The following is a 24899-nucleotide window of genomic DNA, read 5'->3' on the forward strand; positions in this document are numbered from 1 at the left end:
AGCTGAACAAGGCCAACCGTCTGCGTGCACGTTATCAGGACAGGTACTACCATTTCCAACCTCATCCTATTTACTCTTTATTACTTGCAAGCATATATTCTCACCAAACTATTAATGTTCACAGGCCGTCGGTCCATGCCAGGATATTTGGGCCGAAGTTTCTATTCTTCAACAAGATCTAGACGAAATATCCCCATTGCCTCAAAGGCTACATCTGTTTGATGCTGAAACTCAACAAACCTTAACCACCTTCATCAACCTCATTAACATCCCAGTTGAAGAAATCATTCTCCACAAACCTGATGAAACCTTGGCCTGTCTTTCTGCTATTGTAAACCTCTCCCCTAATCCTTTCAACCCCATTCAACTAAAGCAATTGGCCAAGATCATCACAGAATGGCCAACCCTTTCAGAGATGGTTCAGACTTGCTCGAAGGATATTCAAACCAATAAGGATTTCCTAAACGAAGCCCACACCATATCTACTTCACTCAAACTCAGCCAGCAGACCTCTGCAGCCATTCTTCAGCAACACTCAGCACTTGAACTTGAGGAAGCCAAACTCATGGCAGAACTTGCCTCTGTCCGGCAAAGAAAGGCTCATCTGCAGCAGCAACACGACCAGCTTAATCAAGAAGCAAGGATGATGCTCTCCCAAATTAGACATCGTTCTGCATCCATTCAGACAACTAAAGCTGAGTTGGACCAAGCCCAAGCCATGCTGGCAGATGCTCAATCAGAGTGGGGTGTTCTAGGCGTTCTGTTCCCCAAATCCTAGGCTAGTTTATATATGTATTCTTTTGTATTGCACACCTAGGAATGATTTGGAAAGGTAGGAATGATTGCCTTTTTAATGATAAGATTGTTGATGGGCTTGAATTGGCTGAGATGGTGAAAGTGAGGGTTGCACTTTGCTGTAAGCAACGTTATAGAGGCCTACAGTATTCAGTGGACGACATATATTGTATTCTGGATAGTATCAAAGTCTCATTTAGGGGGTGGTGTTTGGTGTTTTTTGAAACTGGGGTGCAGGAGTTTGGTCAAGCTGTGGTATGCAGGATTTTGGTCAGTCTGTGGTATTACCATATCTTCTTGGTGGCTACTTTTGCTCTGCTGTGCTTCAATGTTGCTATGCTTTGCCTTATTTTTGGCTTGTTGCTCTGGCTTAGTTTATGGGGTCAAACATGCTCATTTCTGGTTGCTGCTCTGCTGTGCTTCAAATCTGCTCTGCTATATATGTACTCTGTTGCTGCTATATGGGATCAACGAATAGGCTTAAGTCTGCTGCTGCATATTGGCCTTTTTGCAATTGTTTGAATGATGTTTTGGTGTGCTGTATTGGAAGTTTGCTGTTGGATTGGGGAAAGTTATTGGAGGTCTGCTGCGGGCCTTGTTGTAATTGTTGGTCTGCTGCTGTACTAATTTTTTTTTTTTTGGAGGTTGAAGGATCAGGCTCAAGTCTCAATGGAGGTTGAAGGTTCAGGCTCAAGTCTCAATGGTGGCTGTATGGTCTGAAGTTTGTTCATGCTACCTTGGAGTTTCATCTGGTTGCCCTGTTATGTGGTTTTGTGAGGATGGGCTTGGAGTTACATTGTTATTGTTTTCCTTCTGTTTTTGTTTCTCTTCGTTGGTCTCCAACCTCCTCTTTGTTGATGTATCATTGACACCTTGTATGTGCTTTTCCATCAATACAATTTTTTGTTTTGCTGAACAAAAAAAAAAATTGAATATCAATACTCTGTGTTTTTAATGGTCTGTTGTATGGTTGTTTTTATTTTTTGTGCAATTTTTCACCGTTTGTGCATTTTTATGAAGTAATCAATTCCCCTTCAAAGTGCATTATAGTCACCGCTATTTGTTTGTTCTGTGGGCTTTTTTTTGCTTTGTTTTGGACAAAATCATGGCATTAAAAAAAATCGAACAAACATAATTCATGTGGTAAAAGCGAACAAACATTACTACTTTTAACTTGCATTGTTTGTTGGACAAATATCACATTGCACTGGACAAACATTAGTATAGTCATTTGGGCAAATATGACATTGCATTGTTTGTTCTGTACTGTACCCATAACATTGGAATTATGTGTATCACATTACGTACAGGCCACAATAAAAGCAAACAAACATGACTACTTTCCCTCGTTTGTTCGAGTCCCAAACATTGGAATTATGTGTACAATCAATACGCGTGGGAAATTAGTATTATCACAGCTGCGACCTAAAAAGTTGTCACGACAAGCTGATGCAGTAATCCAGTTGTGGTTGGGCATCGAAATTACACTCGTACTGGCAGGCCATGATAAAATCGCTGCACTATTTGTTGTAATTGCAATCAATCACATGCACGAACGATACTCGCCCATCTTTGTATTGTTCACATCCATAACGAAGTCAAGCACCAACTTCCGGCGTACAGAAGGATGAAACTATGTACAGAAAGCGAATAACACAAATCAGGTACGGTTACAGCGGTAGGGAATAAACGGATTTATTTCGCAATTGGAAATTAAGCGGTACAATGTACCTTGTGTGGACCGCTGGGTATATCAGGCCGCTGCATGTACTTGATCACAAACATCCCACAGTCGAAAGTGCTACAAATGAAATGTAACATTCAGTTTCTCGTAAAATATAAGCAGGTTCGTTAAATGAGTGATTCAAGAGTGAAGTCAATGTGACGCAGGGTTTGTGGATTACTCGTCCAGCTGTTGTAATGGCCTTTGTTCTAACATGCGCACCTCAAAGGTACGCATGTCTACAGCATATTCATTTCCAAACTGTAGTTGCAGTAAGGCATGCATTGTTTGAACCTGTTGCAGAATGAGACGGTTAGTTTATGTGAAGGATGTGACAGTGTGGAAGTAGATTTGTGAAATTCAGCACGACATACCAACATTTTTGCTGTGTTCAGCTTGTTGGTGTCCAGTGTGGCGGATGCCAATGAGTCAAATAGGTACGCCACACGGTCTACCATATCTATTTTTAGGCACACCCAATGTACTCCTCGATAATTGAAAGGCATGTAAATCTACACATAAACATAAACACAAGCGAAGACATTGTTTAGAGGGCATGCGAACATGTACACACTTTCATATTTACATTAGCATTCAAGTAAATGGGATCGACATTCATATTACCGACGTCCATATTAAATCTACTCGCTTCAATGGGATGGACATTCATATTACCTTCTCACATGCATCAAGCACCCCAGTATATCTGTCATGTCCAAAATATGATTTGACCATATTTTCATGGTTCAGAGGTTGAGTTTTTTGATTTAGTATCAAAGTCTGCATGTTTAGTGTGTAAAGTTCAGTCAACCAAAGTTTTCTGAAAATATGTCTTCTGCAATACACAACCGACCTAAAACACTTACTTACCGACAAATATACTGGAAAGAACCACGCAGTATGCCTACCGTCTTTGTGTACTTGCCGCTGTCCGTTAGTCAATTGAACCGCGACCAAGTTGATTGGCTGGAACATTGTAACAGACCAGGCAACTTGCGAAATAAGGTTTGCCATTTGTTTAAATGTAATACGAAATAACAATGTCCCTACATGGATATGTCCATCATGCAAATATAGTGGAAATAACATTGTCAGATGCCACGACTTACAGTGTCGGATAGCCATGCCCCTGGTTTCAGCGTGCGCATGTCACGTCGCGTAGCACATTCGCAAGGCATTTCATGCAGATTCATAGACACGACAATGTCCCTACATAAAACGTATACATCAATCAGTAAGAAGCAACCTACAGCCTAGTAAAACTTAAACGTATCTGGCTTAACTCTACAACATAAGATTAGTTTTTCCTGTTGTACAACTATGGCAGATATTCCTGATTCTACTAGGCTCCAATCCAATGAAGATTAGTTTTTAAAAAACAAAATGAAAAGACAAAGTTTTAGATATTACAACTCATGACATGTCCAATAGTATTTGCTAAAATAATATGTGAAAATTGAAATGCTCATTTACAGGTCAGCAAGTTAAAAAAAAAGAAACACGTTTTTTACAAACTGGAGCCAACAATATCCCAAAATGATCAAAATGGAAAATGTAAGCAGAGTAGAAGAAAATAGGTAGGGAAAATTGCACTTCATTATAAGTTCTCAAAAAAATTTGCAAATCATTGGTAAACTTTATTAAGTTTCATAATTAAAATTATAAAGGTTTCCATGAATGTGTTAAAATTTTTGTGAAAATATCAGTGGTTTGCAATTTTCCCAATAGGTACATGTGTGCAGGATAAGACCAAAAGAAGAAAACTTCAGACAGGAAATTTAGCCACTGATCTTTCCGTAGCCCACTGCATTAAATTCAAAGAGAATCCTACATACGACATGGATAAACCCATCATAAACCCATCATAAACCCATCAAAATCATAGAGAATGAAAAATTAAAGAACTGATACCTACAAGAATCAAATAAACATAGCACGACACATGAAAATTGTGGAATTCAAACTTATTTCACAAATACTACAGAACAGGTTAATTGCGAGTACTAAACTCATCCGTACCTTTCATTGTTTCTGTCGTCAAGTACAGAGTCAACAACTTCGTCTTGGGCCGCTGATAAAACCTCTCTGCTCTCCAGTGTTATCAAGTCCTTCTATCAATATAAACAATCAAGTAACATCAACTCCTCCTATTAATATAAACAATTAACTAACTCACCACTGTTCAGAAATGTAATTTGCAAAGTACATAACACATCCTTATGCATCTAAAATTGGTGAAGCGATGTCTAACCTCTGAACGGAACCGCTTGTCCAACCTGTGCAGTTTGGACAGGAGTTTGTCCGAAATCTGTAAGACAATTGTACAACATTTGTTACTGCAAACTTGCAGTAGAATGACAAATATTAAAATACAACACAAATAATGGTTCTATTATGATCAGTAATGTTGTCGGCATCAATTGGTAATGAAACATACGAAAGGTGAAGTGATGTGGCGACTTGGGAATTTTTCGGCAGTAAGTCGAGTACTTATTTTGCTATCGTTGCACGAATGCATATCCCCTACGTCTGTCGCTTCAACACCTCTTCCTCTTCCTCTTCCTCTTCCTCTTTCTCTTCCCTTTCGTGTGCCTGTTACAATTTGTCCCGCTCCCAATGTTTGGGCAACCTTACCAGCAGAAGGATGCACATTGTCTGCTTCTCCTCGCATTGGTGGCAAGGTTTGCAAATCATCAAACGAAGATAAACTCTGTTTTGCAACGTTCTTCATGGACAGAAACTGAACTAAAAGAGATTTGCTTTCTTCGCTTGCGTATGTTTCCTCCAACGCAAGGCGACGGTTGTTGTGCATGTCCCCAACTTCTTGGACGGTACGCAACTGTCCAACGTGCATATCAATTATCTCATTGGACAACATTCCATTCACATAATTGTCCTCCCAATCCACCCCCTGTAAATCTTGAACATTACCCTCATTTGGGCTACCATAATAATTTGGGAAGACCACGCCGCCATCATGCAACTCGACTCCCATGGTAGGGTCAACACCCTTTTCCTCTGAGCGAGCCAATTGTGCTGTTTCCGATAAACCTGCCAGCACTTGTTGCATCATTTGCTTCATTTCAGCAATGTGTGTCTGTTCAGTAAACGGTTGTTTCCCAGACAATATAGCTGCAACCAGTTCGTTCAGCATTCCTTTCAGTTCACCAATGCTGGAGGATATGTTAATGTTACAATTTCTTTCAGTGGACTCCACCTAATCACACAAACACATACATTAACCTGGTACGATATTTCATCTTCAAGTAACCTCTGTGAACTGTGTGAAGCATGTGTACTGATTGCTTTTGCTTACCTTTGCATTGTGAACAGCTTCCTTCCCTCGGAAATTGAGCAACATCTCCCTTATTTCCGCATTGCTGTGAAGCACTTGCTTCATGGTTTCCTTCAGTTCACCAATGTCGGTCTCAACCTTGCTCAAACGAACATCATCAATCTGTGGTTTCTGTTTGTTATTGACATGGTGTGTGTCAATTGCATCATCAATGTCGTTGCTTTCCGCTTTTGTTGGATGAAACTCCACCTAACATAGTTGTCAAATCGGGATTCAAATCATAAATGAAAATGGTAATGCACTGAATCGTTAATCGAGCTCAACTGTGAATCGTAAAGTTTCCGTCTGCTTTCTTAAGTTGCACACAACATATGTGTACACACTTTACATATTAAATATATCTAATAAAAATTAATTACTCCATTCGTCTGAAATGGAAAAAAAATGTTGTTGTAAATGATGCTCATCTGGTGTGGATAAAAACTTCACAGTCGATCCCATGTTTACCACTTTACCTTTTCCCAATTACATAAACAAAGAGAAACTTTCAATTACAAACTAACTAACAATAACTGAACGACAATGTTTTGACCTTTTTACAAGGTTAAAAAACCAAAATCTTCAAGCTTTTCCAAAAATCTGACTTCAGGGCTTAACGAAAATTCATTTCGTAACAGAAGTAGTACATAAAATTGAATTTGTAAGGCTACAACATCGTCCACATGGAAACTTCATGTTTTCCCCCCAAAAGTTCGAGTATTTCAGAGTAAATAGGGAGGGACAAACTGAAAATATGACGTACGCTAAGGAATGGGTCACTGTTTGTCGGTGCTTGTCACCTAGTCATAGGAACACATATTCTGTCTGTCACCGTTATCCATAACACAGGTGGGGCAATGCTGTCAAATGTGCAGAACGAATGGGTTGATTACCTGATGTTGCTGCAACATTTGCTTCCTTCCCATAAGTCGCCTCGTCTCCCGTATTTTGGCATCACCCCAATCATTTAGCCGAGGGATGGAGCGTGTAGTAGCCGACGTACTCTTGCAGGAAGGGGCAAAACGATCCAAGTAAAATAGCTGCATTGTAAGGGGGAAAAGATATTTACTATACACTTCCGAGCAAAGTAATCCGTATTCGCTAACAATGCATACAACTTACAACACAATCATATGTATGTGTTTATGTGTCTCGATGGCAGAATCCCCATGCAGCTTTCCGGTTCAAAAGATAAGCTTTTCGTGGTTACAAAAAATGTGGCCCGTACAGGTATATTTGTCATGCTGTTCAATAACAGGTAAGTTTGTATTTCGCAATGACTGCCATTTTATTGAACCATATGCACAGCAATGGATGAAATATGTAATCGGCATGGTACAAACAAACAACGGTCGATTACGTTACCATTAGAAGGAAAACACATCCAGTTGCCTGGCGCTGAAGTTTCATCTTATACTTCCGAACACCTTTCACAAGGAATTGCAGTGTCACCTTTGCCCAATTACATGCCCCCATACCGGTCACGTCCTTCACGGCATGAACGAACGACAGGCTCAACGCGGTCATTGTGGTAGGACACAACATGGCCCCCAACACGTACAGCGCAAACTTCTGCCGAAACTCGTCATCCGCACCATCACTCTCAGTCAGATAAACTCTCAACTGGTTCAAAGGAATGATTCCTTTAACAGCTCCAACCTCTTCGTAGATATTGGGATATGCGTCTATTGAACCAGTGAACTGCACGTCATTGCCTTCTGACCGTATACCCAATAAGACATGCACTTCCTCACAGGTGAGCCTCAGGTGACGGCCATGAACAGTCAACGAACACGTGTCGGGATCGAAGTTCTGTACCAACCATTGGCACATGTTGTGATCTATACGGGTACACTTTAACCCCAGGAGGCCACCGAACCCAATATCAATGACTGCCTGCTTTTGTGCTTCGTTACACCGGTTCACGATATCAAAAATTGCCTTCAATGATATGCGGACTTGCATTTTACTCTGCAATGTGATTAACGTGAACATTAATACAAAAAAGTAACCAACATTGTGTCGATAGCAGGTCCTCCCCAAATGTAGTTACGAAAACACTAAGCACGTAAGTACCTTTGCAGATTTCTTTGCAACTTCTTCGCCCAGTTCCTTGGCACTTGCCTTAGCCATGTCCTGAAACCTCTTCTTCTCATCACAGGGGAGTTCCTTCCACCTTTCCCCAATATCCTTTCGGCTCTGTAAGTGTTACACCAACGTGACGCACATACAGGACAAATAGGAGCTGTAAGTCCAAAATAATTGTCAGCAAAAGTTGTATCACTCGCAATGTGTGCACATTTTCTGGTATTTACATATGTTTGCACATACAAATTACTATTTCGCACACAGTTGAAATAAAAACGGACATGGAATTTTACAAATAATCGGAGTTTATAAGAACATGCAATATGGCTTCTATGACTGCTGGAAATCGCTGAATGCGACACAATGGAAGCACATGACTGGTGCGCGCATGGAATAGAAGTCCATACTTTGCTATCACAGCAGTCACGTGTTTCCATCACGGTACTCTACTTACTACATGTCTGCACACTAACCATATTCGGTCCGGGGTTGTCTGCTTCTCGTCTTTCCTTGAATTGTTCTTGGCTGCAACCATTGTCAATTTCGGCGCAAGTATATGTTAGATATGGATGGATATATATACATATACGTACACAATTTGTGACACAAACAAATTTGGTCCCAACTACATAATAATGCATCCGTAATGTCCAATTTTGGTTGCTAAAAATATAATAACCACATCATTTCTGCAACAACAATTATAAATGGTCCAAATTATTTTGGCCCTTACTTTTGGTCTCTAAAATCTTAATTTCTTGTGAGTACAAACTGAAATCTGCACAGGCGCAAGCTATGAGTTCAAAATATGTAATGCAGAATTGTGCAAAAATACTGTCACATGTTCCTGACGAGAGGGATTCGTACTGCGAGCCGCTTTGAAGGACACGGATCGAACCTGTAAAAAATAAATGGCCCAAGTGGCCGCTTTCGACGAGGGGGCTCGGTAATGTCAACCCTTTCCATTCCTGAACCTTTGCCACTTGCCTTCAATGTTTTCCTTTGCCTGTAACAAATATCAGCGTAAATGAAATTTTGTTCAAGGCCAAATTACATCGGTGGTATGTACGTTTTGTGCATCCTATCATCTTCGTCGGTTAACTTTCAAGTTAGTCAATCTTGCCTTCCCATTTCAAAAGTTGTGCCATTTTCGTGAAATTGGTAATGTCGTTTTCCGTTGTCACCGAAAATGATGAACCAAAGTGGTTTAGTATAACTCAATGAATTATGGATTTCACAAATGCTCTCCGCAGAATACGCGACATGTGCCGTATGTGCACATATTCTGGTAAGAAATCGACATAGTTTTAATCCATTACACGAAATTCATGGTGCAATTTGAGGCTATCGCAAATGTGTCAAACTCAAATCGCACAACCTCCTGAAGGCAGTACATAACGGCACAATATGCCATAGACGAACAGACCGTGGTATTTAGTAGGTACAGGAAACATAACCTTGCAAACCTAAATGTATCAAATACTGAACGACATAAACTCACAGTTGCTTCGCATTGTCTGACATGTCGCCCATATCCAATTACGATAATTCCTGCAAAGAATTGCATGCAATATTCATAAGGATGCAGAAAGAACGTTACTCCCACATTGTAACAAAACGAAATTGACTGTTAACAACTTACAATCAACGGACCATTGAGTCGTACGTGCATTGTACGAGTGGTACTTTTCGTTTATTTTCAACTACGATATGTTGTCGTTAATTTATGCAGATATGGCATGCCACTGTTTTACGAAAATTAATTGGCCATATGTTGTACTCGTTTTCTAGTATTTACGACTTGAAGCCCGAATCAACAACCAATGCGCACACTTGAAACAGGGCCACATCGGACATTCAACCCAACAGCACCCATACGCAACTTACCTTCATGCAGAGAAATAAAAACCCGACTACACTGCTCAACGAAGACCGTCTGTCAGTTTGGAACTCCTCAATGGCAATATCAGTTTGTCACCCGTGTAGTTTGTATACCTAATCGTACGTATGGTTTCAATTACCTAAGGAGGAACAGTTTCATAGTTCATAAATGGTAATGTCGTGCGAGTGGAACACAGTAGGTCATAATAATAATGTGCTCCGAAATAAAAAATAGACAGACTCACACATGCCCGAGAAAATGGTGACTGTTACCGTCGGCGACCTGGCGTAGTCGAAATGGAGACACAGAGAGAAAGTGTGTTACTGGAGGTGGACAGCAAAACCGAAATGGAGAGAGAATGAGGGACAGCAAAGTAGCCGAAATTTGTATGGGAAATGGAAATGAGTTGGTGAGATTAGAAAGGCTACGGCATGTGTGTCATCATGAAAAGTACTGCGTCTGTGGGATTTCAAAAGCGCTGTCTGCCGACTTTGGTTTTTGTTCCAAATTTGGGAGGGAAACGGAAACGTACGTGACACTACATATTAAGGCCAAGTTTGGCAAGTTGGGAAAAAAAACCAAAAAGTCAAAAAGTTATTACTATTCACAGGAAGTCAAAAATTACGCCTACACAATTCCGAATTCTAATTTTGCCTTACACATTAATTTATACAATTTTGTAATACACATTTTTTTATAAAAGTCAAAAAGTTAACCCAAACATCCACATTTTTTTCATCCACAAAGACAAAAATTGCACCTTTTTAGTCCAATTTTTTTCCTCACTTTTTAAATATAAATAAATGTATTTTTTCACTTTTTGTGAAATATGAGTTTCGTTTGGGTTAGGGGTTGAAATGATGTGTGTGAGAGGTGATGTGACTTAAAATAATGTGATCAAAGTAAAAATATTGACTTTTTGACTTTTGGCTTTTTGTAAACATGCCAAACCAGCCCTAAAAGGTGGTTAGGAAGTTGCTATTTTTATGTTATTTTAGTATTTTCATATTTTTTAAATTTAATTTTTTGTGTTTTCAAAGTAATAGATTTTGTTGTACTTGGATATGATGTTTGTGACAGGAAATTTGCACTGATTATGTGTTAATGTTGTTTGTCCCAGTGTATGGATCAGACAGGTCTAAGCTCCTCCAGGCCATGTCCAAATGATCAAGCCCACCAGATAACCTGCAGGCAAGTTCAACGGGGAACGGAGTAGTCCCCCAGCGAACTCTCCGACGAGCAAGTTGTTGGAAAGAAGCAGAGTATATGGGAGAGGATTCCAAATAGAGAACTTAACCTTTTTCTTGTCTACAACATTTGCTTATATCCTTTTCTCATCATTTCGTTGTCCCTTCCGACCTGCTCTCCTTGCCGAAAGCCTATGCTGTACCTTACCTTGCTCAGGGTAAGGGGGTCCTCTTCCGACAGAGAGGTGTTGTCGTAATAAATGCTTGCCTCAAAGGTCATGGAGGTGGTGCCAGTGGTGGCGGCGATCGCCGTAGGGGGCGCAAAGGTCGTCCCCGAAAGGCAAGTGGAGGATGAGGCTGTTGGCCCTGGGCCAAGAAGGGAGGGACAGCCTCAAGGGGGTCTTCTACCTCAAGAAGGAGGAGTCGGTAGGACCGCAGGGCGGCTGGATGGAGAAGAAGGCCCAGCCAGAGCAGGGGCAGATCGCCTTGTAGGGATTGTAGAAGAGGCAGCCTTGCGCTCGGCATCCAGATTCAACGAGGCTGAGCTGCTAAGGGGGTTATACTTCGCTCAAATAGAGGTAACCACCTTAGCAGGGGCCCTACTCAAGGCAGATGAGGCCAAGGCCCAGCTTGCAAAGTTGAAGGAGAAGAGTGCAAGTTGGGAGAGCGCCCACACTGAGCTGCAAACGGTTCAGGCGGAGCTGGAGGACACACGCCGCCAGGTTGTGTCGCTCGAGTTCCAACTTGCTGGCGAGCAGAAGAAGTTCGACGAGGCCCAAAGAGCCTGTGCCGCCGCGGTCGAGCGACATGAAGAGGCTATGAGCAATAATGAGGAGCTGGTCAGGCAGAAGGACGAGGTGGATAGCAGAGTAGGCGATCTCTAGAGGGAATTGGAGGGCGAGCGCGCCAAGGCAGGGAGGAGAAAGGGAGGCTCCATAGGGACTTGGAAGCAGAGAGAGTGAATATAGCGATCCCGGTTTCCCTTTTCTTTACTTGTTATATATAGACTTAGGTTCTGTGGAGCTGATTGTTGAGAGTATGTTGTTTGCACCCTTTAATCCTTATTTTCAGTCTTGGGTTGTGTTGGGAAGATTTGGAGTAGGTTGGTTGAGCTTAGGAACCCAGTCTAGTTGCCCAGATTTTGGCTTGTCCGCTTGAGCGGGGGTTTGGACGCTCGAGCGAGGAATACACCCATCCAGTACGTCCTGTGTAGTGTTGGCCACTCGAGTGGGGGATTAGACGCTCGAGCGGGAAGTCGTGAATGACGCTCGAGCAGGGAGTTGGGAGCTCGAGCGGGGACCTGTCTGCAAAAAATTCTGCGAGTGTGCATTCGCCGCTCGAACGGGAGTTTGGCCGCTCGAGCGGGAGTCTGTGAGTGGCGCTCGAGCGGGGGTTTCCACGCTCGAGCGAGGCGACTGGTATAAAAATCCGTGATCCAACTTTTTGGATCGTTTTTCATCTCCTTTTTTATTTTAAAACCCTAGAACCGTCTTCTCCCTCTCCCTACACACCTTCTCTCTTAGGTTTGATCTACTTAGAGTGTATTTCTACCCTAAGTCCTTTGTTAAAAAGATAGAGAGGGTCAAGGGCTTCCGTTTAATCTGAACAATCGTGGGTTTGGAGCACCTTGGTTTTCGTCATCTTCTCCATTCGAGTTCTTTTCTTCAAGGGTAGGGATTTCCTACTCCATCTTATAAGTTTTGTTCTAAGTTTTGGTATTTTGATATGTTGGAAATGCTTTGGTAATTTTGGGAAAAACCCTAGTTGTAATAATGAATTAATTTGTATAATTAATTTTAGGAGATTGGGGAATTTTGTTAAATTCATGAAATTGAGGAATTCATTGATTAAATGGAGTAGTTGTATAATTTAAATCACTCACCTATTGAATTGTTGATATTGATATATTTATTTCCAGTCTAGAAATAACTGTTTTGGGCTATCAGTGGAGGATAGTCATGATTGTTGTAGACATTGCATGTGGATTAGGAATAACTGAAACTAATCACATTGGTTAAGTCATTAATTTTTGACTATTGCATTGATACAGAAAATACGTGTATCGATTGAGCATTGCATTTGCATACATTGTTTTGTGTGGGAGGAGATAGGGGATGTACTCCACGGTTTAGGGGAAGATAGGGGATGGACCTCTAAACCGGATTTTGTTTGGGAGGAGATAGGGGATGGACTCCATTAGCATCACTTTTATGTGTGCTTATTTATATAGAAGTGTTTTATTGATACAACACTAAAATGTGTATCAATCTGGAAGTATGAAGTGTTTTGATTTGAGCTTGAGTCTCATTTGTTTGTTGATATTGGAAGAATGTGAATATGATATATATAATTCACTGTTGTAAGTTTGGCCAGGTTCTGAGCCATGTTGATAAAGTTGGAAAGTAAAACGTATCTTAGACAATAGTGTCAGGAGACTGTAAAATGAAGTAATTGATTATCTTGGTTAACCATCTGTTGAACGCTATTGCTTTATTCATTGCTTATATGTGGTTTAGTATATTTCTACTGGGCTGTGGCTCACCCTTTATGGGAACATCATTTTCAGGTTCAGGTGATAAGCTACCTCCAAGGACTTAGCTTTGAAGGACTTGGACTTTGAAGACTATTTCTAGTTATTTGTTTTATTTTATTGTTAGTACATGTAAACACTCAAGCCTAGGGCTTTATTTACATTTGAGTTAGAACTCATACTTTTGTGTCCAAGTGTTGGCTTGGAAAGATGTAAGCCGTTAGGGCATTAAATTTGATGTTACATGTAATGTTTTTGTTTAGTAAGACTCTGATGAATATTATAATGAATTATTGAAGTGTTTTCTTTAAATAATGCATGTCATTGATATATATATAATGGGTAAATTTTTAGGGCGTTACAGTGAATAAATCAACTTGATTTTTTACAGGTATGATATACTGAATAAATCAGAAAATATGAACGGTTTGGATTATCAAAATTGGGCCTAAAAGTAGGCCCGAAGGCTCTGCAAGGACGGGCACAAGGAGGGGCTTATGGACTAAAAATTAAAATGAAGACTGTTTGGTTTGTTTTTGGGAGAGTTGTTTTTGAAAAAAAATTTGGGGAGAGAGTTTAAAAATTTTTTGGGTTTGTTCTTTTAAATAACAACAGGAGCTCGACAAAATCAAAGCATATTGATATCAAGTTCCTAGTTGTAAAAGAAAGAGTGCAGAGTGAACAGATTTCCATAGAGCACATTGGGACAAACTCCAAGATAGCGGATCCACTTACGAAGGGACTACCACCCAAGGTTTTTCATGAGCACACTGCTCAGATGGGTGTTGTTCTATTTGAGAACATTCTGGTTTAGTGAGAGTTTGTATTTATATTACTGCTTTATGTCAGCCTTGAGTTTTATCTATGTAATTTGATTAATTTCTGCAGAAATGAAATATTCTGTTTATTACGCTCTGTTACGTATTGTGAAGTATTGATCTCAATAAAGTTAAGTAGGACCAGTTGGAAATAGGCATGTATGGATCACATCACATGTAATTTCCATGCTACGCATCCATGATTGATCTATATCATTTAGCTGTATTAGTATACGTGACCATTGGTGGGTCAGTTTTGAAAACCAATAAATAGAAATTAAAACCAATAATGGTTAAAGTTGGTTTTCATTCATTTTTAACTTCCACAACCTTTCAGTTTTGAAAACCAATTACAACCTTTAAAATGTTATGGTCCCTATTCCTTCCCAAGTGAAAAAGGTGAAAAAAGAAGAACACTGCCATTTTATTTTATAAATCCTCTCAAGGAAAAACATAAGGCACCAAAGGGGAAAGGATTAGAAGGCAATAACATAATCAATAACAAAGAGTTCATTGATAATCACGCTTCCGTTTAACCGTTCATCAATGGATTCAGGTATGTCATTTTGTCTTGATTTCTTGATAATACACATGGTAAATGATCAAAAGTGTAAGGTTTATGTTCTGAAATTTATGTTAACAATGGTTGTGTATTTTGGGAGAGTTGTTTTTTTGGGAGTTTGGAATGATTTGATATTTTGGGAGAATTTGAGTAGATGTGTGTGAGAGAAAAAGTGATTGGAAAGGAGAGAGGAGAGAGAAAAAGTGATTGATTGATATGTAAGTGAGAGAAAGTGATTTTGAAATTTTTTTTACAAAAACTAAAACCAAACAATTTTTTAAAAAATTTTTTCTTTAAAACTCGTCTCCCAAATGCAAACCAAACATAAATTTCCGTTTTCCCGCTCTGCTATACAGGTTATACAGAGTATACACCTCAATCTCATTCTCACTCCCCCTCACTGTCACACTCACTCCTCCTCCACCGAATCACTCCTCCTCCACCGAACCCAGCCTCACCGGCGACCACTCCCGACGGCCACCCACTCGTAAACCCAACCCACCGCTGTAGCCCTCATTTTCTCTGCTTCGCGAACCATAGCTCGACCGCGACCACCATCGGCTGTAGAGAAGGAATTTGTTGACGATAACGTGGGCTTTCAGGCCATAGATGAACCAGGTTCGTCCTCCAAACGCTGAAATAAAAAAGTTAGGGTTGTGATTCACAAAACATATTTGAAAATTACTGTTATGCAGATAGATAAATGGTATGCTTGAAAAATGCGGCACATATTGTGACGAACATTTATGCATTTACCTTTTAGAGTTAAAGTATAAATTTTGCAGAACGTAGTATGAATACGCAGAAACTGATCCAACATAAAATGAAAGGATCACATCTTTGCAGAACATAGTATGATTATGCAGATTGATAATTAGTTGAACGAATGCATATAGTTGTGTAATTTTCAATGTGTGATTGATAATGTGATTTTGCTGAATTTGTTGTCAATCACGCATGAATTGTTGTAATGAACTGCTATCAACTAATGTGTTAGCTGCGTGACTTCAATTAACTATTATCAACATTGGTAACTATTATCAAACTGAACTTAAATGTTCATAACTATTACTGATTTGTTGATAAGTATTTCAGTGTGCTTTGTTGAAAATCACATGTGTCATTTGTTGATAACTATTTCAGTTTGATAACTACTGAATCACAGTCTCCAACAATCTGCCCCTAATCATTTCACTTCAGCATGATTTGTTGATAATAGTTGTTTAACATGTGTGATTGATAATTTACTTGACATTGACCTGATATGTTTGTAAAACTGCCATGTTTGTTCAGATTGAAAATGCTATGTGTGTAACATGTGTGTAATTAATCACAAATGCTATGTTTGAAACTGCTGTATTTGTTCAGTTTCAAAATGCTACGTGTGTACATTGAGCTGCGATGTTTGTTCAAATGCTATTAACAGTTTAGTCTGTGTAACCTCTGTGCAAATGCTATTAAACATGGCAGTTTGAACAAATAGATGTTTTCAGTAAAGACACACTCTGTCCCTCAAATTAAGCTAGACCTGCTATTAACCCCATCAAACAGAAGCATAGCTGACCACTACAAATTTCTCATGTATGCGGATTTAAAAAATGGCTTCTTCTTCTAACATTAGCAACATAAGATTACAAACGAGGCTGTGCAATTGTGGAAGAACCGCTGCCATACGTATTGTCAGAACAATAAGAATGGAAATGAAGGGCGTTTGTGCTTTGTTTGCCCATCAAAATATGTAAGTATGTATTGGAAATTTTAATCCTTTAGTAGTCACAGTAATATTTGTCGTATTCAACTAACTGATTGTCATGCATTGTAGAGTACCACTCCCACTCCCCATTGCAATTACTTCAACTTCGTGGCTGAAGATGATGAAGGCGTTATGTCCACAATCCCTTCCAACACTAGAGCTGGTGATGCTTTAACAGTAGAACACTTCAACGATGTAAGGACGAGGCTTCATGACTTGGGAAATGACCATGGTCGAAGGCTTGAAAGGATAGAAAATATAATCAAAGCGATGGTGTATTTCATTATTTTTTCTAGGGCCTTGCTACATGCCCCTAATTTTTGGCCCCCTAATCCCCCTAAATTTCAAACCAAGGGAAAAAAAAAAGGGTAAAAAAAAAAAAAAAAAAAATTGCCTAAAACGACGTCGTTTGGGGCATTAGGGGGATTAGGGGGGGCATTTTTAGGGGGACAAATCATTTTCCTATTTTCTATCATTGAGAAATGATTTGTCCCCCTAAAAATGCCCCCCCTAATCCCCCTAATGCCCAAAGCAACGTCGTTTTGGGCATGTTTTTTTTTTTTGCCTTGTTCTGATTTTTCGGGGGATTGGGGGCCCCCAAATTCGGGGGATGTAGCACAGCCCTTCTATCATTTTGTACTTGATCATGTAACTTTCGTACTTGTTTGTATTTTGGGAAATTGAATGGAAGTTTGTACCAGTTTTTGTTGTATTGTACTTCATTATGTAAGTAATGTTTATGGAATGAATTTTATTATGATGTAACTTATGTAACTTACTTAATAGCTTTGTGGAATGAATTTTATTATGGAATGAATGTACGGAATGAATTTTATAAGTTATTATGATGTGACTTATAATGTTAGTCTGTAATGAATTTTGGGAAACATTGGTGTCATTGTAAGAGCTTTGTGGATGCTATTTGGCAGATCTGTGGACGAATTTTGTGGATGGTATGTGGATTCATTTTTGTGGATGCTCTGTGGATGAATTTTGTGGATGGTTTGTGGATGACTGAATTTTTTCGGTGCATTGTCACTTATCTGTGGCCTGTTTTCTGTTGCAGGTTCTCTTATCTGGGTTGTAATGAACAACTTCTGTAATGTGTTGCAGGTTTGTTTGTAATTAACAGATTTGGCAAATCTGTTATCTGTCAACTAGTATCTGTTTGTCACTTATCTGTGGCCTCAACTATTATCTGTTAGCAAGTTGAAAGCAGATGTAGGATGCGTGGTACATTTCTTCACCATCGTGCTGACTTCTTCATTAATGAATATCAATACTCTGTTTCTGCATGGTCTATTGTATATTTTTTTGTTTGAAGAGGAGCTGATTAGTTCATAACAATGCACAATGGGAGAAAAATTGGTAATGCACAGGTTGACCCCATGGGGTATGCTTCCACACAACCGTCGTCTTTGAAAAAACAAAACATTTTGTGCCCATATTGATGGTAAGAGTGTATGAGACCGTTGGCTGGTTGTGCACAATTTTTGTTTGCAATTACAGCTTGTGATTCCAGTCAATGATTCCGACACTTAAACCTTGTTGTCCATATTGAACGATTCACAAACATGAAGTAATCAACAAAACGTAGGTTAATGATAGTTTCTGATATCGGTCATTGACATTACAAAAAAATTACCTTGTCATCGTACCAACAAAAATCATAAGACAGATTTTAGTCGAGGACGGTGACCCAAAAAAATACCTTCAACAAATCATTTTGATGAAGACGTTAATGCATGCACCGTTGCAATGGTTAGCAGAGTATGACGGTCTGTTAGTTTCTAAGTCGTTTATTTTCGCGCGACGATGCCATCTCACAAGACTACGCTTACTATGTCATACACATGTCCAGGTCTGCTAATCCTCGCTCAAATCAACAACTTCGGAGTCTGAGTAATCTGAAAGGTCAGGGTCCGACACCAGTGCAGGATCCTCCATTATAGCCTTTATCGCAGATGCCGGGTTCGATCCATGTATCTTCGACTCTGCCTTTGCGTCCTCTATCTGTGAGTTCCTAATGAGTCGACGAGTCATTTGATCAACCTCACTTTGCAAACGATGCCTAAGTTGGGAGTCGCTGACATGAGGGAATTGCCGCTGCATTTCAACCGATCGGGCTTTTGTGACCTTCAGAAAAGCACATCGACAGTGGCGTTCACACTGAACTCGTTTGGCAAACAGTGAAACTGGAATTCCAAAATACTTCCCCAGGCAAGCATCTTGTATTGGGGTGCAGTTGTAATCCCATAGAGGTTCAAAACTCCACAGTGGGAACCCTGTTTCAAAGAAACGTCGATCACCGAAGGAATCAATATACCCACCTGCATAATCCAATTCTGGTGACTTCGGTCGGGAGCTGCCAGCCGTTGCAAGTGATTGTCCACGACCACGTTTACCGTGGTGTGCATCCATAGGTGTGAAGCTTCTTGATTGAGTCCAACTTTGTTTTCGCAGGTTCACGAAGAATATATGGACGCAAAAACAAACCCAAATGCAAAGGAAACAACACTGGTTGCAACCTTTTTTGTGGTTGGTTGTAAATGTTAAATTACCTTCAACCCATAGTCATTAATACGTTGGTGGTAGGTTTAAAGACGTGAACACACTTATTGTTGTTTGGTGGCAACAACTACCCAAACTGCGTAAAAGCAACTTAATGACTGCGGGTATTGCATTTAAAGGTTCGGTGCAATTGGAACGGCATATGTATCTGATAAGAGCAATTTTGCTAACCTTTATGGATGAGTAGACATGTAATTGGGTTGGGGCACAAATACAAATGACGAATGTGACTGTATGATGAACTGTGGGTGTGGAAATCAATGACAGTGGGATAGTACTGATGGAAGGTACAATGCATGTGTGTTGGAAATGCCAAATAATGGACGATCAGGGGTACTGAACGGATGACTTGGTGCATGCAAGAAGGAACGAATTTTTGCAAGATGAATTCGGCCAGTTTGAGAAATTAATACGATGTATGTCACAATGCATGAGGTCTTCTGCAAACATACAAGTCATGTACCATATATTACAAATACTTACAGCATAGTGTTGTGTAATATTATGAATCTGTACATTCCTTTAAAAAAGTAGTCAGTAAAATAAACCATACACATATTCCTACAAAATGTTCGATTCGAACAAGATTGAAGCTATTGTTGAAGCTCATGTTGCTCCTGTATTCCAGCAGTTGCAAGCTATCTACGAAAGGCTGAATGAAGTGGACACACGGTTGTCAAGTTTGGAGCGGCAAGTCGGCGCTATCAAGCAGAACGTTGATTGGCTGACCGATGACAAATTGGCGGCGGACGAAGCGAAGTCTGATAAGACAATGGATGAGGACAGTCAGTCAGACAGTACGGACAACTCTTCAGAAGACGCTGCTGATGATGCAGCAGATATGTAGATTTGATTTTTTTTTTTTTTATCCTTCCCTGTAAGCCATGCAAGTTTTTGTTTGGCTGGAGTCATATGTGCTAATGGGCTGATATATAACTTACCTACGAAGAGTATTGAGTTTTCATTCATAATGTGGTTTCTTTCATTTTTGAAAATTAATTTTCCCTTTTTTGTAATTAAATTATAAATTAACTTCGGTAACAAAAGCAGCCGTAAATTATATACAGTTACAGTAGCATTCATCCGAACAAGAAACATGCGTAAACAAAACAGTACTAAGTCAGCAGCCACATCGACATGTTTGATCCATGTTTACATCGACATGTTTGATCCATGTTTACAGTTGGTCCATATTTACATCGTCCAGCAAAAACAATACTGGGGACCCATAATTAACATCCATATTGAAATCAAAGAATAAAAAATTAGTTAAAGTCCTATTGCCACCCAAATTAGTGGCGTACTGGCAGCCATTCCCATCACTGGCCTAGCTTGTGGCATTGCTCATATGAAGGCAGTCCCGGTATTCTGCGATCTTTGCATTATTGACATCCATAACAATGTCAACCAACAACTTATGACGCACAGAGGGAGCGAACTTTGTCCACAAAAATCGTAAGACAAATCAGTTAAAATTGGAGGACGTACGAGGAAGGATTTGATTGACAAATGGAAATTAAGCGGTAGAATGTACCTTGTGTGGACCGGGGCTTAAATCAGGTTGCTGCATGAATTTGATGACGAACATCCCACAGTCAAACGTGCTACAAAAATAATTTCACATTAAAGTTGTCGTCAATACGTAATAGGTTCATTAAGTCAGTCATGCAGCTTAGACATTAATGTGAGGGAGGGATTGTGGATTACTCGTCCAGTTGTTGTACTGGCCTCTCGTCTAACATGCAGCGGTGGAAGGTACGCACGTCTGTAACATAATTATTTCCAAAGTGTAGTTGCAGCAAGTCGTGCATAGTTTCAACCTGTTCCACAAGGTTGAAGTTGGTTTACGTAAAGGATGTTCAAGTTTTTGTAGTGTTCAGAAATGCACCAGAAGGACATACCAAAATTTTAGCTGCATTTAGCTTCCTTTTGTTCGGTCGGTTGGATGGGACTGAGTCGAATAGGTAGGCTACACGGTCCACCATATCAATTTTAACGCACAACCAATGCACTCCTCTGTAATTGAAAGGCACGTAAATCTACACGAAAACACAACGGCAGACCTTGTTTAGAGGCCATGCAAACATGTAATGGCTTTCATATTTTCGTTTTAATATAACGGGATGAACATTGATATTACCCTCTGGCATGCATCAATCGCACCAGTGTATCTGTCATGTCCGAAAAATGATGTGACGATATGTTCATGGTCCAGAGGTTGCATATCTTTATTTAGAATCATAGTCTGCATGTGTAATGCGTAAAGGTCATTGACGGAAACATTTGTCAAAATATGTCATACACAATACACAACGTAGCTTTAAACACTTACTTACCGACAGATATACGGGAAAGAACCAATCAGTGTGCCTCCCGTCATTGTGTAAATCCCTCTGTCGATTAGTCAATTGCACCACCACCAAGTTGATTGGCTGGAACATTGTATGCAAGACACAAGGCAAGTTGATTAGAAAGGTTTCTGAGTTAGGGGTACTGAAAAACGCAGATTCATATTTGTGCAGCCAACACTTACAGTGTCGGATAGCCACGACCCTGGTTTGAGCGTGCGCATGTCATGCCGGGTGCCAACTTCACATGCCCGTCCATGAAGATTCATGGAAACAACAATGTCCCTACAAGCAATAAATGATCCTTAGAACGATAGTTATTTCACAGTGGACTGTCATTGAAAATTTGCAAGTAGTAAATGAAACAATACATTTCATTTTTGCTATCGTCAAATACATAGTGAAGAAGTTTTTGTTCCTCCGCCGATAACAACCCTTCGCTGTCCAACATCGTCAACGAGTCCTACAAAAATAAACAGCCAACTAACAGTACACATTTCATAAAAATATTGAAGCTTATATTACAAGGTCTGCAGTCATAAAAAAAAAACGTGAAATGATGTAAAAACTGTGAGCCCCAGAGTTTTCCCAACTTGTGATGTTTGGTGCGGAGTTTGTTAGAAATGTGTACTAACATATGGCAGCAGTCATAACTGCAAACATGCAATTCTTTGACAACTAGTACAATACAACACAGATGATTGTAAAATTACTGATTCACATTATTGATGTGGGCATGAATTGGGTATTCACAACTTGTGGGGCATTAAAGGCAGTATTTGTACCTTGTTCACGTTGTCCACACCATCAACATCCACAGGTGAACTGCTGTCGTCAACTCCACTATTTGTTTTGCTATCGATGCACAATTGCATATCCCCGACCTCAGTGGCTTGAACTCCACTTCCGCACATTTTTCCTTTTCCTTTTCCTTTTCGTCTTCCCTTTGCACTTCTTCTAACGATTCCAGTTGCTCCCAATGGTTTGCCAAGCTTAGTAGGAGAAGTATGCACATCGCACGCCACGTTCTTCACGCCCACTGACTGAAGGTCAGGACTGTATTTATCTTCAGTTTCATATGTTTCCCCTGACTGAAGGCCTCCCTTCTTGTTGTTGTCGCCACCTTCTTCGATGTTCAGCTTGTGCCCATCATGCAAATGACTTTTGTCCCTTGCCAAGGTTCCCTTCAAAATATGTTGTTGGTGATCCACCCCTTGTACATCTGAAATATTACACTCCATTGGGTTAACTTTGTCCGATGGTTTGACCACGCCATCCTCATGCGCCTCGACTCCAACAGCAGGGTCCACACCCTGTTTGGCCACGCCTGCCGGTTGCGGTGTAGAGAATATACCTTCGATGAGGTGGTGTAGCATTTGCTTCAGTTCACGTAAATTGGTTTGTTCAGTGAACGGTTCGTTGCAGCCCAAACTGAAACGTTGAAGCAGTTGCTTCAGCATGTCCTTCAGTTGAGCAACATTGGAGGAGAGGTTAATGATACACACATCATTGCCTTCCACCTAATTATACATACACATTCGTGAACTTAGTCTTACAAACCATCTTCAAATGATGTGGCTCAACTGTGTGAAAATTGCGTAATGCTTGGATGGATTACCTTGTCATTGCGAACAACTTGCTTGCCTTCGAAATGTCGCAACATCTCCATTAAATCTGTTTGGTTGTGGAGAACTTGCTTCATCATTTCCTTCAGTTCACGAATGTCGGACTCCAAATTGCTCATACGGACTTCATTGTACTGTCCTGTTTGTTGGTTCTCGACATGGCATGCATCCATGTCAGCATCATCGGCGTTACTGTAATCAAACTCCACCTAATCATAGAAACGCATAAATGAAGTCTGACATTGTATGTTGAAGACAAGTGGGTCGATGGTGTGAAATGTGCACAGTGGTAGGAGTGCTTACCGCAATTGTTGGGAAATTTTGCTTCCTTCTGATACGTCGCAGCGTCTCCTGTATTTGGGTATCACCCCAATCATGAAGCCGAGGTGTGGACCGCGTCGTAGTCGAGCTCAGACAAACACAATCAAGGTACAACAGCTGTGGACATTAAGGGGCATACCATAATTAAGTTGTTCTTCCCACAGAAATGAACTATATTCAGTAACAATGACATTCATTATTCTCAATTTTGCAGTGGAACGTACATAGCATACCGATTTTGTTGAGGATGCTGTCAACTTTATAGGCACATATCATGCAATGTTTTTTGGGGAAAAAATTGTACAGCACACCAAGGACTTTATTGATGAAACCAAGAAAAAAAAATTATGTACATGTTCCCCTCTTCGCAACGTAGTTTTAATTGGTTCCTCCATTGAGGTTCAGCATACTTTTTGCCCTGTACTCTTTGTTCTTAAATTCATGACGGTACTCACACAAAATTTATTTCTGCAAGTACCATACTTGGTCAGGAAGAGTGCTGTTTGTCGTACTCACAAAGCAGGTACCATTGTATGTCCCAATCAAGGCCAATTTGTTGAACCATGACAGAACAATGCATGAAACACATGAAGGGTGGAATGGAAAAAAAATTCAAGGTATTGGCATACCATTAGCAGGAAAACACATCCAGTTGCACCGCGATGACCTTTATACTTGCGAACACCGTTGTGAAGGAATTGCAGTGTCAACTTTGCCCAATTACAAGCTCGCATACGATTCACGTCCTTCACGGCATGAATGAACGATGGCTTCAACCCGGTCATTGTGGTAGGACACAACATGGCCCCCAACACGTACAGCGCAAATTTCTGCCGAAACTCGTCCTCCGCACCAGCAGTCTCGGTCAGATAAAGTCTCAACTTGTTCAAAGGAATGACTCCGTTAACAACTCCAACCTCATCGTAGATATTGGGATATGCTTCCAATGACCCAGCCAACTGCACGTCATCGCCTTCACACCGTATTCCCAATAAAACATTAACTGCCTTACACGTGAGCCTGACTTGACAACCATGAACATTCAATGAACTACTGTCAGGATCGAAGTTCTGTACCAACCATGCGCACAAGTCGTGATCTATACGTGTACACTTCATCCCCAGGAGGCCAGCAAACCCAATGTCAATGACTGCCTGCTTTTGTGCTTCGTTGAACCGGTTAACTAGCTCAACAATTGACTTCAATGATATGCAGAGTTGCCTTTTACCCTGCACATTTTTTACCCTTAAATTAATACAAAAATACAACCAACAATGTCAGCAAAGCAGGACCTAGCCAAATGCATTTACGAAAACATGAAGTACGTAATGACCTTTTCAGACTTCGGTGCACATGGTACTA

General features: G+C 40.3%; 1 protein-coding gene across 1 annotated transcript; it reads right to left on the reverse strand.

Moving 5' to 3' along the window:
- Positions 1-21832: 21832 nt before the first annotated feature.
- LOC145821148 (uncharacterized) lies at positions 21833-23562 on the reverse strand. Its single transcript, XM_082917703.1, has 2 exons — positions 22377-23562; positions 21833-22054 (listed from the first exon to the last, which is right to left on the reverse strand). Exons 1-2 carry the CDS (start codon positions 23049-23051, stop codon positions 21914-21916), a joined length of 816 nt encoding a protein of 271 aa, XP_082773829.1. The 5' UTR covers positions 23052-23562; the 3' UTR covers positions 21833-21913.
- Positions 23563-24899: the final 1337 nt, after the last annotated feature.

The sequence above is a fragment of the Camellia sinensis genome, chromosome 3, assembly GCF_055761805.1.
Source record: "Camellia sinensis isolate YWXY chromosome 3, ASM5576180v1, whole genome shotgun sequence".
NCBI lineage: Eukaryota > Viridiplantae > Streptophyta > Magnoliopsida > Ericales > Theaceae > Camellia > Camellia sinensis.

Excerpts from the sequence above, each read along its gene's own strand:
- LOC145821148 (XM_082917703.1), bottom strand. The coding sequence starts at position 23,051 with ATGCTGAAGCAACTGCTTCAACGTTTCAGTTTGGGCTGCAACGAACCG. Across the intron at positions 22,055-22,376 it reads GTGTGGACAACGTGAACAAG|GACTCGTTGACGATGTTGGA; the intron begins GTACAAATACTG and ends TTATTTTTGTAG.